Source organism: Podarcis bocagei, assembly GCF_964188305.1.
Source record: "Podarcis bocagei genome assembly, chromosome: 5".
Lineage (NCBI taxonomy): Eukaryota > Metazoa > Chordata > Lepidosauria > Squamata > Lacertidae > Podarcis > Podarcis bocagei.
Window position 1 is genome coordinate 73,171,725 of NC_138129.1, and position 13,383 is coordinate 73,185,107.

The 13,383-nt window shown below is 43.2% G+C and overlaps 1 protein-coding gene across 3 annotated transcripts in view; it reads left to right on the forward strand.

Annotated features, from left to right (window-relative positions):
- The window catches only part of LOC308586868 (calcium-activated chloride channel regulator 1-like), a 33,461-nt gene that overhangs the window by 2,896 nt on the left and 17,182 nt on the right, over positions 1 to 13,383 (forward strand). Inside the window, exons 2-6 of one of the 3 annotated variants that reach the window (XM_081193985.1) lie at positions 3,820 to 3,913; positions 4,392 to 4,573; positions 6,131 to 6,271; positions 7,037 to 7,187; positions 8,073 to 8,184. In XM_081193985.1, the coding sequence (XP_081050111.1) occupies positions 4,421 to 4,573; positions 6,131 to 6,271; positions 7,037 to 7,187; positions 8,073 to 8,184 (557 nt within the window). In that variant the 5' untranslated portion in view covers positions 3,820 to 3,913; positions 4,392 to 4,420. Of the gene's footprint in view, positions 1 to 3,819; positions 3,914 to 4,117; positions 4,189 to 4,391; positions 4,574 to 6,130; positions 6,272 to 7,036; positions 7,188 to 8,072; positions 8,185 to 13,383 lie in introns of those variants that run through there. The other 2 variants (XM_081193984.1, XM_081193986.1) reach the window with 2 other exon arrangements.

A 13,383-nucleotide genomic window follows, 5' to 3' on the forward strand; every position in this document is an offset into this window, starting at 1 on the left:
TGAATTTTACTATCTAACGGGACCACTGTTCCATAACATGAAAGCGATAAGCAATGTACTGCAGTCACACAATCAGTCAGTCAGTAGCTGAACTGGGTTCCATACAGTCACAAAAACAAAACAAAAAAGCTGCAAAAACAAAAGCGCAAAATAAATAGACAGACCTCAGCGTAACACTCAAAACGGCAGTGTGGCACTCAAATCGGAAGCTTAACACTCCAAATGGAGCACATTCGGCTTCCGAAAAAAGTTCGCAAACTGGAACACTTACTTCCGGGTTTGCAGTGTTTGCGTTCCAAGTTGTTTGAGTACCAAGCCATTTGAGAACCAAGGTACCACTCTACACAATTAACAGTAGCTTTCCCCCAAATGGCCAGCATCAGCACATAAAAGGGATGTGGTTCTGCACAGGAGTTTTAGCCCATTTCTACCAGGAATTGAATGGGAGTTGTGTTTTAACCCTGCGTGTGTAAGAGAGGGCTCATATTCAACACTTCCATTTCTCCAGGGAAACCGGGTCTTTATTGCTGAATCGGAGCAAACATCAACCAGGTTTTCTGCTGATTGACAGTTGCTCCGTGTCCTGAACCCCTGGACTACCTCTCAGCAAATCAGTATGGCAAGTGCAAAGTCCAAAGTCCGGGGCTCAAGCCACACAAGCGAAGTCCAAAGATCAGGAAACACAATCCAAGGCCAATCCAAGTAGCCAAGTCTGAAGTCCAGCAATCAGAATACAGTCCAAAGTCCATACTGAAGCACAGTCCCATAGGGATGAGAGATACCCAAAAACGTTGAGTAGGCTGCACAAATGTAGAGAATTTTCTTCCTCAAAAACGTTTTGACAGAACCAGAGGCCTCTTCACTGAGGACCTCCTCTTAAATGCTAGGCTGGTGCGTTGAAGTTGCTCAGCAACTGGGAGAGACCCAAAGGGAATGGGCTGCTTTTGCCAGGCTTTTCTTCAAGCATGTTTGCTCTACTCCCTTTTCCTCATAAGGTAAAGGACTCCTGGATGGTTAAGTCCAGTCAAAGGAGACTATGGGGTGCAGCACTCATCTCGCTTCAGGCTGAGGGAGCCGGCGTTTGTCCGCAGACAGCTTTCCGGGTCATGTGGCCAGCATGACTAATCCGCTCCTGTCACAACGGGATACTGTGATGGAAGCCACGGAAACGCCATTTAGCTTCCCACCACAGTGGTACCTATTTATCTACTTTCACTGGTTCAACAAAGTCTTCTTTAGAGTAGACCCATTGAGATTTGGGTCAACTCGGAGTAGCACTAAACTTGAGTACAACTCATGACCTCTTAATTAATAAAACAAATCAACTGATTTACAGGAAATAGTTTTCACACACACCCATGAGGTCTTCCAAATGTTTTCCCACTATTGTTTGTAATACACATATAAACACGCTCTGAAAAGACAATGTCTTATTCAAAACAAGCCTTTTGAAGGTTAGATGGGGTGCTTGGATTGTGGCTTGTGTCCAATTTAGGGTTAAGTAAGCCTCTCGTGTGTGTGTGTGGCAATTGTGCAAGCGGAAATCCTTGTGCTGATAGGACAAGAGAGTTGGATACCAACCTATCTGATTGCTGCCACGTGTGTGAGAGAGGACAGAAAGACAAATGAGGAAGACAGAAAGACACACAGACGTTGTGACTTATGTGCCTCTCCCCCAACCAATGATATTTTATGCATAATTCCATAGTGACCAATGTGCCATTTGTAAGCTTCCTCACATAATATTTTGTGTTTTAGCGAATATTATTGAACTCTAATTAACATTAAACTATGTTAACTGCCTTGATCTTCCTTACAGAAATAGTCAAGAAGTATGTCACCTGTAGTTAAAATGCTTTCTTGTTAGTCTGCTTTAAAATCTGCGACCTGTTCCCACCCTTCCCCAAATGTATGGCAATATACATAAATAACTAGTGTTTCATGGACAAGTGTCAAATTTACGGCAATGTTTATTGGAAACTGGGGGAAAGGTTTTTCCGGCAAATGGCTTGTGACCAATGTAACATGACCAATGTACCACAGGAAAATTCATTAATAGACACCCACCAATAAATACCTCCCAAGCAAGACCCTATACTGTGCATTCGCAAGTTGCTGCTCAGCATCAAGTTTATGTGGGAAGCCATAAGGCGCTAACTAGGCTTTGGGAAGGAGGTGGGAGAAGACTCTGGGACCTTGCCAGAGCCCCCTTGCCTCCTTCTCAAAACCCAGCACCTCATTTACCTGGGTTTGGAAAGGCAGCGTGAGGGCCGTGGGGGGGGGGGACATCAAATGACAAGTACCACCCCAAAAGGCATTGAGGGCAGCTTATTGGACCACGCTGTCCCAGATTATGTCAGCAGCAAGGCAGGTACAGGGTTCAATAATTGCTTCTACTGTATAACCCTGTCCACCTACTCTTGGGGTTTGAACTTTCTTCCGTACCTTGAGTGGGCATTACTCATACTTGCAGGTGGCTCTGGAGAGACATGTGATGAAAGTCCTTCTGCCTGTGGCTCTTGTGCCATTTTCTTTCTTTCTCTAGCTATTGGGTGGCCTTCCTGGGGTGTCCAAATTGGCCATGGTTTCATTCATCTTAGCGTCTTCCTTTATCTCGTCTCTTGTTTCAGCAAGAGTTTGCTTTAGTGACCACCCACTTTCTATTGACACACCATACAACGTGGACCATCCTAAAGTCTCTGCAACCATTCCAGGGTGGCCATTTCCCATCTTGGCTTTGTGCCATTATGTTTGAATTTCTGGGTCCATAGTATTTTGGCTCTTTCATCCTAGTGGGATTTCTGTTTTAATTTTCCATTGTTCCAGCTTTGTTTTACTTGGCGGTGATCTCTTGCTCTTGGCTTCAGGATGGAGTTCACAGCAGGTACCTGGATTTCAGCCTTTTGCTCATAAGGATCATGATTCCATGGCTGCGTTGCAGTAGTTCAGTTGCAGATTTGCAGCTTGTGGGTGTGGTAGTCCTTCGCGACTGTTTTGATCCTGCCTAAAGCCATTTCTGTAACTCATCGTGTTGCCAGGATACTTTCTAATCATGTGGAACCTTACTCCAGAAGAACAAAAAATGGATTAGCTGTTGACTATCAAGTGAATTGTGTTAAGAGGATTCTGAGTGATATGGAGTAAAATGTTGGCTAATGATATAGCAAAAAACTTTATATCAGGCTTGGGCAGTTAACTATCTATCTTGAGGTAAGAGACAGTGGCAGGAAAAATGTGTGGCATGGTAATAGTAGGAAGGCAAGGGTTGATTGTCAATGTATTGGCTTGGTAATGGATTGGATGAGAGCCAATAAACTGAAGCTCAGTCCAGATTAAGGCACTGTTAGTGGTTGGTTCATCATCTGTATTTTCCCATAGTTGTCCAGCATTGTCCAGAACTTGGCCTCACCAGCTGCAGGGCTAGGGGGAGGTAGACCTCAGGCGGCAACAGAGGCTCTGGCTCCATCTGCATTTGGGCTCCCTGTTTTGTGCCCTCCCAGTCCCATTGGGCACTGGTCATCACTGGTTTGGCCCCTGCTATATTTCTAGTTCTTGGCTTGCCATCAAGAATAGCTCAGTCGCTAAAGCACAAGACTCTTAATCTCAAGGTCATGGGTTCAAGCCCCATGTTGGACAAAAAGATTCCTGCATTGGAGGCAGTTGGATTTGATGGCTCTCATGGTCCCTTAGCCAACTCTACAATTCTGTGACCCCTGCTTTATTTTTGGTGCACAACCCCCATCTGCAAAAGAGGGCACAGATTTGCATGAGACATAAAGTGTTCGCAAATTTTATGCAGATTTGTGTCTTCTTTGGCAGGTGCAGAAGAAGGCCGAATATATGGTATACCCCACCCTTTTGGCACCCCTGGGACCAAATAAGACAAAGCTAGGAAAATATCACTTGGATTAAGGTGAAGTTTTTCTTTTCAGGGTGTCTAGCTATAAAAGCAACCTAGAAGTTCCAGACTGCTGCTATTATTGACTCTAGTTTCAATTTCTTTAGAAATGCTTGCAATGTATTAGTGGTAACCGGCAACGATAGAGTTAAACATTGTATTCGAGGATTTTTTTTGTTATGAGTTGGACCATTCTACCCCTTAGTTTATTCTTGTGGATGCTTTCGCTTTCCTAGGCAGTTGTGTTTGCCTGTACATCAGCAAACACCCTTGAGTTCTGAGCCTCCAAAGTGAGCATCCATGCCTTTTGTTAAATAGGAAGTTAAAAGTATTTACAGTACAAGGATTTGAACAAGGAAACACCAGGTTGGGGATTATTTCCAGAATTCTTTGTCCTTTCAAAACAGGTTTGTTTGGTTTTTTTTTCTGTCTCTCTATCCCTGCCAAAGCTCTTGCATTAACAAGCCTCTCTGCTGTTATTTATTTCTGTAAGGTTGAAATAAATAAGTGCCACAAGGAAAGATGGCGCTTAACCACTGGCTGCTGCTGCTGCTGCAAGTGCTGCACGAAGTGACAGGTACCAGGGTAAAACTCAACATGGGCGGTTTTGAAGACGTCGTCATCGCAATCAATCCCCAGATCCCAGAAGACAACAAAATGGTGGATGCCATCAAGGTAAGATAGTTAAATGTTTCTGAATGTATTGAATAAGGGACTTCAGACAGTGATATTCTAGGAAAATGCAAGTTGCATTTTGCAAGCGTGGGGTGCCGGGTGCTTCTGACCTCCCCACACCACAAGTCTTATCCCAAGTGTACAGGTGGGACTTGTATAGGGTTGCCATATTAAAAAAAGGAGAATTCCTGACACTCACAGAGCTATCAAGCTTTTTTGTAGGAAACCACCAAAATTGTTTCTGAATTCTGCATTTTTGCAAGCGTGGGTGTCAGGGTACTTCTGGCTGCCCCTACACCCCAAAACTTTTTCATCCCTTTCTAAAAGTAACATTCCACAAAGTTGTTGAGCTTCTTAGCAAGACCCCAAAAGCTCCGCCCAAAGTAGTGATTTTAAGTTTTTAGAGCTGGTTTCCGCTGGTTCGGCAAAATTCCACCCTGACGCCATTTTTACACCCAAAAACCAGGTCATGTCAGGAATGTTCCTGCCATAGTGCAAGCCTAGGTCACTTGCAAGAAGAAAAAAAATTGATAGCCTGGAATATTCCTCTTCCCTATTCCATACAACTGGGGTAGTTCGTTCTATCTCCCCCTAGCACCTCCTTCCAGTGAGCACATTTAGTCCTCCTTCCTTTTTGAGGTCTCTCACCATTGCTTTTTTTGTTTTTAATTTCTGCAATACCATGGGTGCGCCCAAGCCCGCTAGATTACTCTTGTAAATGGGTGCTTCCATTTTGGCTGCCTGAGCAATGGCAATCACAGCCTGAGTGTTGGAAACAGAGCGAAGGGTCTGTGCCAAAACTGGGTGCATGTACTCTGAGGTAAATGTTGTGCAGGTTTTGACCATTAGAGGTTAAAATGTCCTGTTCATAGGTTTCTTTAACTAACCGGAGTGCTTTGACACCAGATTTCAGGAAATTGTTCCAGAAATGGGGTGCTGTTTCTGGGAAGTGCTCTCCCTTCCTCTCAGTGGCTTTGCCTTAGCTCACATGGCAGCTGCCCCCAGTGGAGGAAGACGGTTTCTTTGCTCTAGGCTTCAGCTTCCTGCCGGGCACTGCAATAGTTCAATCTGTTTGGGGGCCCCATGGCCAGCTCCATTGAAGGAGAAATATATAAATGTCGCACTTTGTAGGAATTGCTTCAGATTGCTCTGTTAATAAGCAACACAGAAGAACTTTTGTCACTATACAGGGCTGATTGTGCACTCGAGGTTGTTGCGCAGGGTAGACTTGCACAAACAATATGGCGGCCACTTAAAAACAAACAAAAATGGCCGCCCTCCTGTCATGTACAGCTTCCCCCACTATTTTCTCCTTCATACCAGGAATAGCTTTGCATACTATGTCAAGCAACACTCAGTGGCACAGGAGGATCCACCAAAAAAAGTATGTGAATTGCATCTACCAGATTTTTGAAGACAGGGGTTCAACTTTTCAACATGCAAGGCACTCCAGCTTCAGGAAAGAAAGATGGCAGAAGAGACCAAAGGGCACATTTTGTGAACACAAATGCCAATAACTAGCCACTGACACACAAAGGTTTCTCCTTTCCCTGTTAGGACATGGTGAAAGAGGCATCAACTTATCTCTTCAGTGCTACACGGCAAAGATTTTATTTCAAGACAGTGAAAGTTATAATTCCTTCCACATGGAAACCGAAAAATGAATATCAAAGAGTAACTACAGAATCCTATGATAAGGTAAATGCTGAAGAATACATTAAGATTTAAATATACTTGTGGTATTTTTAAAAAGATTGGGGCAAATGGAGAGATTGTGGGGGGTGGGGATACAAGATATTGTATGATCTAATAAAAATTCTTATTATTTATTTATGATTAAAGTTCTATACCACCCTCAATCTGAAGATCGCAGGACTCTTTACAATACAATGACACAAAAATATATACCAAAATAACAAACAAAAACAACCCTCTCCCTCCCCCCCCCCCCGTTTAAAAGTCCATAGAATGTTTAATTAGCCAAAAGCCTGAGAGAAGAGGAATGTCTTTGCCTGGTGCCTAAAGATAAGTAATGCAGATGCTAAGCAATAATATCTATATTTCCCACTTTGGGATGCAACTGGATTTATTTTTGAGTAAACATGCAGATCTGGGCTGTATACGGCTTAATGTTCTTATAGACATCATGATATCTAAGGCTGGGTTAAAGTGGTTGCGGGCCTTGGTATGTTCTCCCAGCCTTCTCCCCAAAAGGAATTCATGCCATAACAGTACCAGAATTACATCTTGAAATATCTTTAAAGACAAATGAATTTAGTACACCTGATTTCGTGGGCTCACTTATAGACAATTGTATTCTTAATAAATACCTGAAGCTATTCCTTGTATAGTAGCATTGTCTAGTAAGCTTTCTTTTTCTTTTTCTTTTAATGGAAGCTCAGAGTATGACAGGAATTTCTGGGCTGTCCACCTCTATATCTTCTTTGTTCTATTTTATTTTAGGCAGATGTCATAGTGGCGGATCATTACTTGAAACATGGAGATGATCCCTACACCCTACAGTATGGCGGATGCGGGGAACCTGGGCGATACATTCATTTCACTCCTAACTTCCTGACAAATGACAAGTTGCATAATGCTTATGGTCCACGAGGTAGCACCTGTTAATTCAGATTAAATTGTCTGGGTTGTTGTTTTTTAATTATTAGAATTGCTAGTCAAGTTTTGAAAAGGTGATAAAGATAGAATTCCTAAGAAACCATTAAGACTTTCAATGCAGTTGCTTAATCACTCTAAAGGCTCCTAAATTTACATAAGAAATCTGCAATAGTTTCACATGAGGTTCATCAATACATTTTCAACCCCAAAAAGCTATCTTGCTGAAGCTATCTGAGCCTCTCTTCCTGTTTCCCATGTTACCACAGCTGCTTGTACACCATACATTTAAAGTACAGTGGTACCTCGGGTTACATACGCTTCAAGTTACAGACTCCGCTAACCCAGAAATGTTACCTTGGGTTAAGAACTTTGCTTCAAGATGAGAACAGAAATTGTGTTCCGGCAAGAGCAGCAGCAGCAGCAGCAGCAGGAGGAGGCCCCCATTAGCTAAAGTGGTGTTTCAGGTTAAGAACAGTTTCAGGTTAAGAACGGACCTCCAGAACGAATTAAGTACTTAAACCGAGGTACCACTGTACATGACTTCCTACATACAGTTCCCAGGAAGTTGTGTGCTTTGAATGCAGGGGGCGTAGTAAGACCCGCCTTGTCAGATGCAACTGTCGATTAAAGGGTCATCACCTCATTGGCTTCTGTGATGTAGGGAGACAAACAGGGACTTCTCTTCTGAATCAGATTGAAAAGTTGGCTACCCCTTCTATAGTTATTCAATTGCTGGTGTGATTTCACAGTATTTCAAATTTTATTTTAGTGTTTTTTTTAACAGGATGTATGTTTGCTATAATTACTAGCTGTGTGTCGTACATTAAAAAAAACAAAAAACTGTGTCGCAAATTTTAGCTTTGTTATTGGTGTTCTACAGGCAGGGTCTTTGTCCATGAATGGGCTCATCTCCGATGGGGTGTCTTTGATGAATACAACAATGACGCACCTTTCTACACTCCTGGGGGAGACAACTTGCCTGAAGCAACAAGGTACAAGTACCTCCAACAAATGCATCTCTTCTTTAAGAAGTGATGTTTGCCTTGGGCTTGCTAGTTTTTTAGTGTTGCAAATTATTGCCTAGAGAGCATCCTTGGGTCCCCAGATGTTGTTGGACTACATCACCCCTAGTTTGTAGGACCAGTGGTCAAAGGATGATGGCAGCTGTAGTCCAACAACATCTGCGGATGTTGAGAAAGGCTGCTCTAGAGGATTAAGCTGTACTTGGAAGATATACAAAGGAAATCTCTTATGGGACCCAGGTTGCTCAATGTCCTGCCTGCTGGTAACCCCAGCTAGTGGCCACTTGTGCTCTGCCCAACCCCTTAACATCAACCAGCTTATTCAGTGGGTGACAAGAAATTTTCCGTGCCAGGTACCACCTGACCTTGCTACGCCACTGATTCAGTCTCTCTGAAGACCATTTTCAGACTCTAATTATGATGGCTTATCAGCTTTACTCATGAAAGCAATGAGCAATCCCTGTGTGCTGCTAGGTCCCACTCCCACAGCCTCGGCCCTGTATACCTGAAGGAGTGTTTCCACCCCCATCATTCAGCCCAGACACAGAGGTTCTGCTCCGGGGGCCTTCTGGAAATTCCTTACTGCAAGAAGTGAGGTTACAGGGAACCAGGCAGAGGGCCTTCTCAGTGGTGGCGCCCGCCCTGTGGAACGCCCTCCCATAGATGTCAATGAAATAAACAACTACCTGACTTTTAGAAAACATCTGAAGGCAGTCCTATTTAGGGAAGTTTTTAATGTTTGATGTTTTATCGTGTTTTTAATATTCTGTTGGGAGCTGCTCAGAGTGGCTGAGGAAACCCAGCAAGATGGGCGGGGTATAAATAATAAATTATTATAATATTGTAGCACCCTGCTTGTGGTTAACGCTTAGCTGGAATGAAATATTCAACGCAGCAACAGAGAAATTAAATAATAATTTATTTGTCAGACAAATAAATGAGAGGCACAGTGGTATATGGTTACCAAGCTCTGGCCTGCCTTCTGCCATTATGGCCAGCCCTTATATTTCCTTAATCCAGCCCCCTTTGCTCCTCCTTTGGCTGCCTCTGTTCAATCAGCCTGCTTGAATTTCCTATTGGCTGATTGCTATATCCAATTCTAAAAGATACACCCATATCCTTCTGTCCTTATATGGCAGACAAAGAGCTATATATTGTTACATCTATAAATGACAAATAAGTAGTAATATATCTTACATGTGTCTCAACAAGGAATCTTAATTACCAGCTCACCTCTTGCCTTCCTTGCCCTCCAAAACAGATGGTTAATAATTTTAAATTTTTATCTTGAACATATGTCAAGGATCTTGAGTTTCACATAAACATTGAAAGATCTCCTTCATTTGAAGGTTTCTAAACAAATGTTTGACAGCTAATATATCAGGATGGCGTCTCTTGTCTGACAAGAGGCTGGGCTCAATGGCCCCTGTAGTCTATTCCAACTCTAGGACTCTATGATTCTATGAAATAAGAATTTAACATTTGTTAAATCCTTTGCATAATTACATTTAAGCCAGCATATTTAAACTTCCTCAAAGTAACAAGGAAGGAACAGTTTACAGCCTCAAAATAAAATAGGAAAAAAAAAGCCTCTTCCCCTGTTCACACTTCCCCCCTTCTCCAGCCGGTTTGTTTTCCATGTGCTCTTGGCCTTTTGACCTTAGGCTCAAGTTTAAGGCACATGGTTTTATTTTACTGTTTACCAAACTCTTAATTATGTAGGGTCTGTGTAACCTTGGTCTTCAGCCTGTAATTCCAGCTTTTACGACTTTGAGAATTGTTTTCTGCTATCGATCAAAGGGGCCCCTCCCTTGTCTAGGAAAACATTGCCAAGGCTCTCTGAACAGCTGGTCTGCCTGGCATGAAACTTTTGAAAGTCTAAGCCCATTTACCTGATCAAGATATAAACCAATATATGCCTTGATTAAAAATGCAGTCTATATTCAGATGCCACAATCCCCCCTTTCAAGCTCAAGGACCTTGCTACCAAGCGTCCTTGATAGCTTGATCTTCATCATATTCCTGAGTTAAAGCTGTGTATAGGGCCATGATATAAGGTAGAGTTTCATTCGAAATCATCTTGCTAATTGTACTTCTAAAACATGAGATGATACATGGCATCATACATAAAACCATCACTACTACCGTCAAGAAAAACAAGCAAGACAATAGTATCCCTTTGAGTCCTGTGACATTGGGTAACCATCCCCTATCCCATCCTTCCCATGTTTGTACTGGGACATGTGCTATATTCTCCATCTTTGTGGCCAACACACGGATTGCCTCACCATTATCTGAAATGTTAAAGCAACAGGCATTCCCTGTCAAGTTCAAGACTCCACATAGGCCTCTCTGCTTGGCAAGTACATAATCCATTCCCATTTTCAGCTGCAAAATGACGGCTCTACTTTCATCCAACTGTTGTGCAATAAGTCTCAAACTCTGGGCCGTTACATTGGTTACAAGTTCCACTACTGCTTGCAATCGAATTATTCTGTTTAGATTATAAATAGGATCCCGTGCCCCTTGTATGAGCTCACCAGGATTCCAGGAGGCAGGATCATAATAGGCTATAATGCGCTCTGGTGGCCAATCATCAGTATCGCTCCAACTTTGGGTACTTCCTCCTGCTATATGAGAAATATCAGCGTTTCTTCGTGTTCGCTTAGCTGAACTAGTGGGCAAAATCCAAATTGGTGGTAATACCCATCCCAGGAAACAAGTCCCACTCCATTTGGAAGGGAGTTTCTTGTATGCCCATTCTCCACATATCCACCACAACCATCGGGTCTGAGGTTTTTGGTACGTGGAGTACAGAAGGCGAAATATCACAAGGGGTATAGAGTTCACAGTGCAGTATGTTAGATTGCCTTTCTCTGTCACAGTTATGTTCCATACCACTTTCCATGCATGAATAAAAGGGGTTGCACAGGGCAAGGTATTCCGAGTTCGATAGGTAGTACCGTTTGCCCAGGTATGACTATTCTTAATATAATCCCAAGTATAGTGACAATGAGAAGAGCCTATCATGGTAGAATCAGCTGCATCTGATGATTTATGTACACAGAATTCCCCTTGTACAGGTATAACTCGTAATGTTTAGTTGAGTTCCATCCGGGGAAATTCTGTACTTCTGTTTGGTGTAGCATTTCGCTTACCATACCAATGGCATTTATTGGTATCGGTAATAAGGGCACACCTCCCTCTGAATCATCTGGCCCAAGAGAGCAAACAAGGCAATTGGTCCTATTTGCACATTGGCTACCATCTCAGCTAAACCTACCCACATATTGTGGTCATAGCGGAATCCATATTTAGCGAATTTGGTCAGATTCAAGGACCCTTCCTCTTCCCAAGGGATCAGGATTAATAATAAAATCATGTTGATGTCTAGCATATGCATTCCTTCCACAAAAGATTACCGTATTGTGATAGCATATAAATATTAGTCCCTATATAATTCCCCCAGTGACAGGAATGGGGAACCACCAAGACCAAAACATATATCCCAAAGATCCCCAATGTGTAATATCCCTGATAATTGTTCCACAAGGGGGCAGTCAATCAATTGTATAAGAGAATCTTCCCGCTCACAGTCTCTGGTTCAGACGCTCCTCAAGCTTCAGGCGTGCGCAGGTCAGCCAGCTTCCAGGTTTGTGGCTGCAGCAGGCCGGTCGTCTAATGTTGCCCGAGACCTAGCCCGTTCCCGGTAGGGCTAGATACAGGGGTTTTTGGAGAGAGTCAGTTTAAGAGGATTAGAGGGGTCACCTTTGCATGTCCAACTGCCTTCGGACTTCTTCAAACGGGAGTGATGAATCCAGGGGGGTCACCTCAGCTACCTTCACCGCTGTTGGAGTAGAGAGCAAGACGGTGTAAGGTCCACGCCACTTAGGTGCAAGTGGATCACGTTTCCACTCTTTCACCCATATGCTATGCCAGCCTGAAGCTGATGAATCGGCACGGCAATGCTGCACGGCGTGCGCTCGAGGGCCCACCTGTTAAGATAAAAACAAACAAACAAACAAACACGAGAGAGAGACAAAAACACGGGAGAGAGATTGCACTTGTCCCTGTGTCACATGGTCTCTTATTTGTTTGAGGTCAGTTGGAATATCCTGAACAAAGGAGGGCGGCCTCCCATACAGGAGCTCAAAAGGTGACAACTTAAGTCTTTTGTGGGTGTGCACCGAACACAAAACAGTGTTATGGGTAACACGTCTACCCTCCTGAGACTTTAAACATATTAGTGGGCTTCTGGCATGCCCTGCAGATACCTTGCACAAGCGTCTGGCGGTAGGTGGTAAGCCTGGCCAGGTGAATTGCATTGTTTGGATCCCAATTAGGATCTTCCAAGGGAAAGTTGTCCTGGAGATGACGGTCAATATTATAAATATTTCCCACTCTGGCCTGCTCACGCAAATATATCTGTGCCTTTTCAATTATGTCTCTCCTTTCCTCAGTGGTGAAGAGAGTATTCAGGAGCTGGCGACAATCTGTCCAAGTAGGACTATGAGTATTTATTATTGAAGTCACCAAGTCCATCATAGCCTGAGGTGGCTGTATTGCTTGCTGACCGATCAAGGTCTCCCTGTAACTTCTGTAATAATTCTCTAGGACTTGGATGTACAGGGGTTTGGGGTGGGCAATTAGTTGTTCCACTAAAGGAGACTGTAGATGGAGTTCTACTGGGACTCACAGGTGGAATAACCACTTCTGCTTGGGCTTCATTATAGAACTCCAATGCCTCCTGAAGATATTTATCATAATCTATCAAGGAATCAAGTTCTGTGACTCCACCCCCATTATTCATTCCACTTTCTTGCCTTGGGGTTACAACTGGTGGAGTGTTTGGATTTATTTGGCAAGATTCCTTTCCTAGCTTTGGCTTTTACAGCCAATAATTTGCATCGTTGGACTTTGCATTCCCTTATCCATGGAGGATTTTTATTTAATGTGCTCAGCCAAGAATCTATATATGAAAATTGTTCTGGGCACCCTCCAGTCTCTTTGGCGAAGTTAGACCAAAGTTTGCTTACTAAATTTATATCAAAGGTTCCTTGAGATGGCCATTCAATATTTTGATTCGGCCACTCTAATTCACATAACGTTCTCAGGCGCTCTGGCGTCAGTTTGACTCCATATGCCCCTGAGAAGGCTTTCTTAAAATTA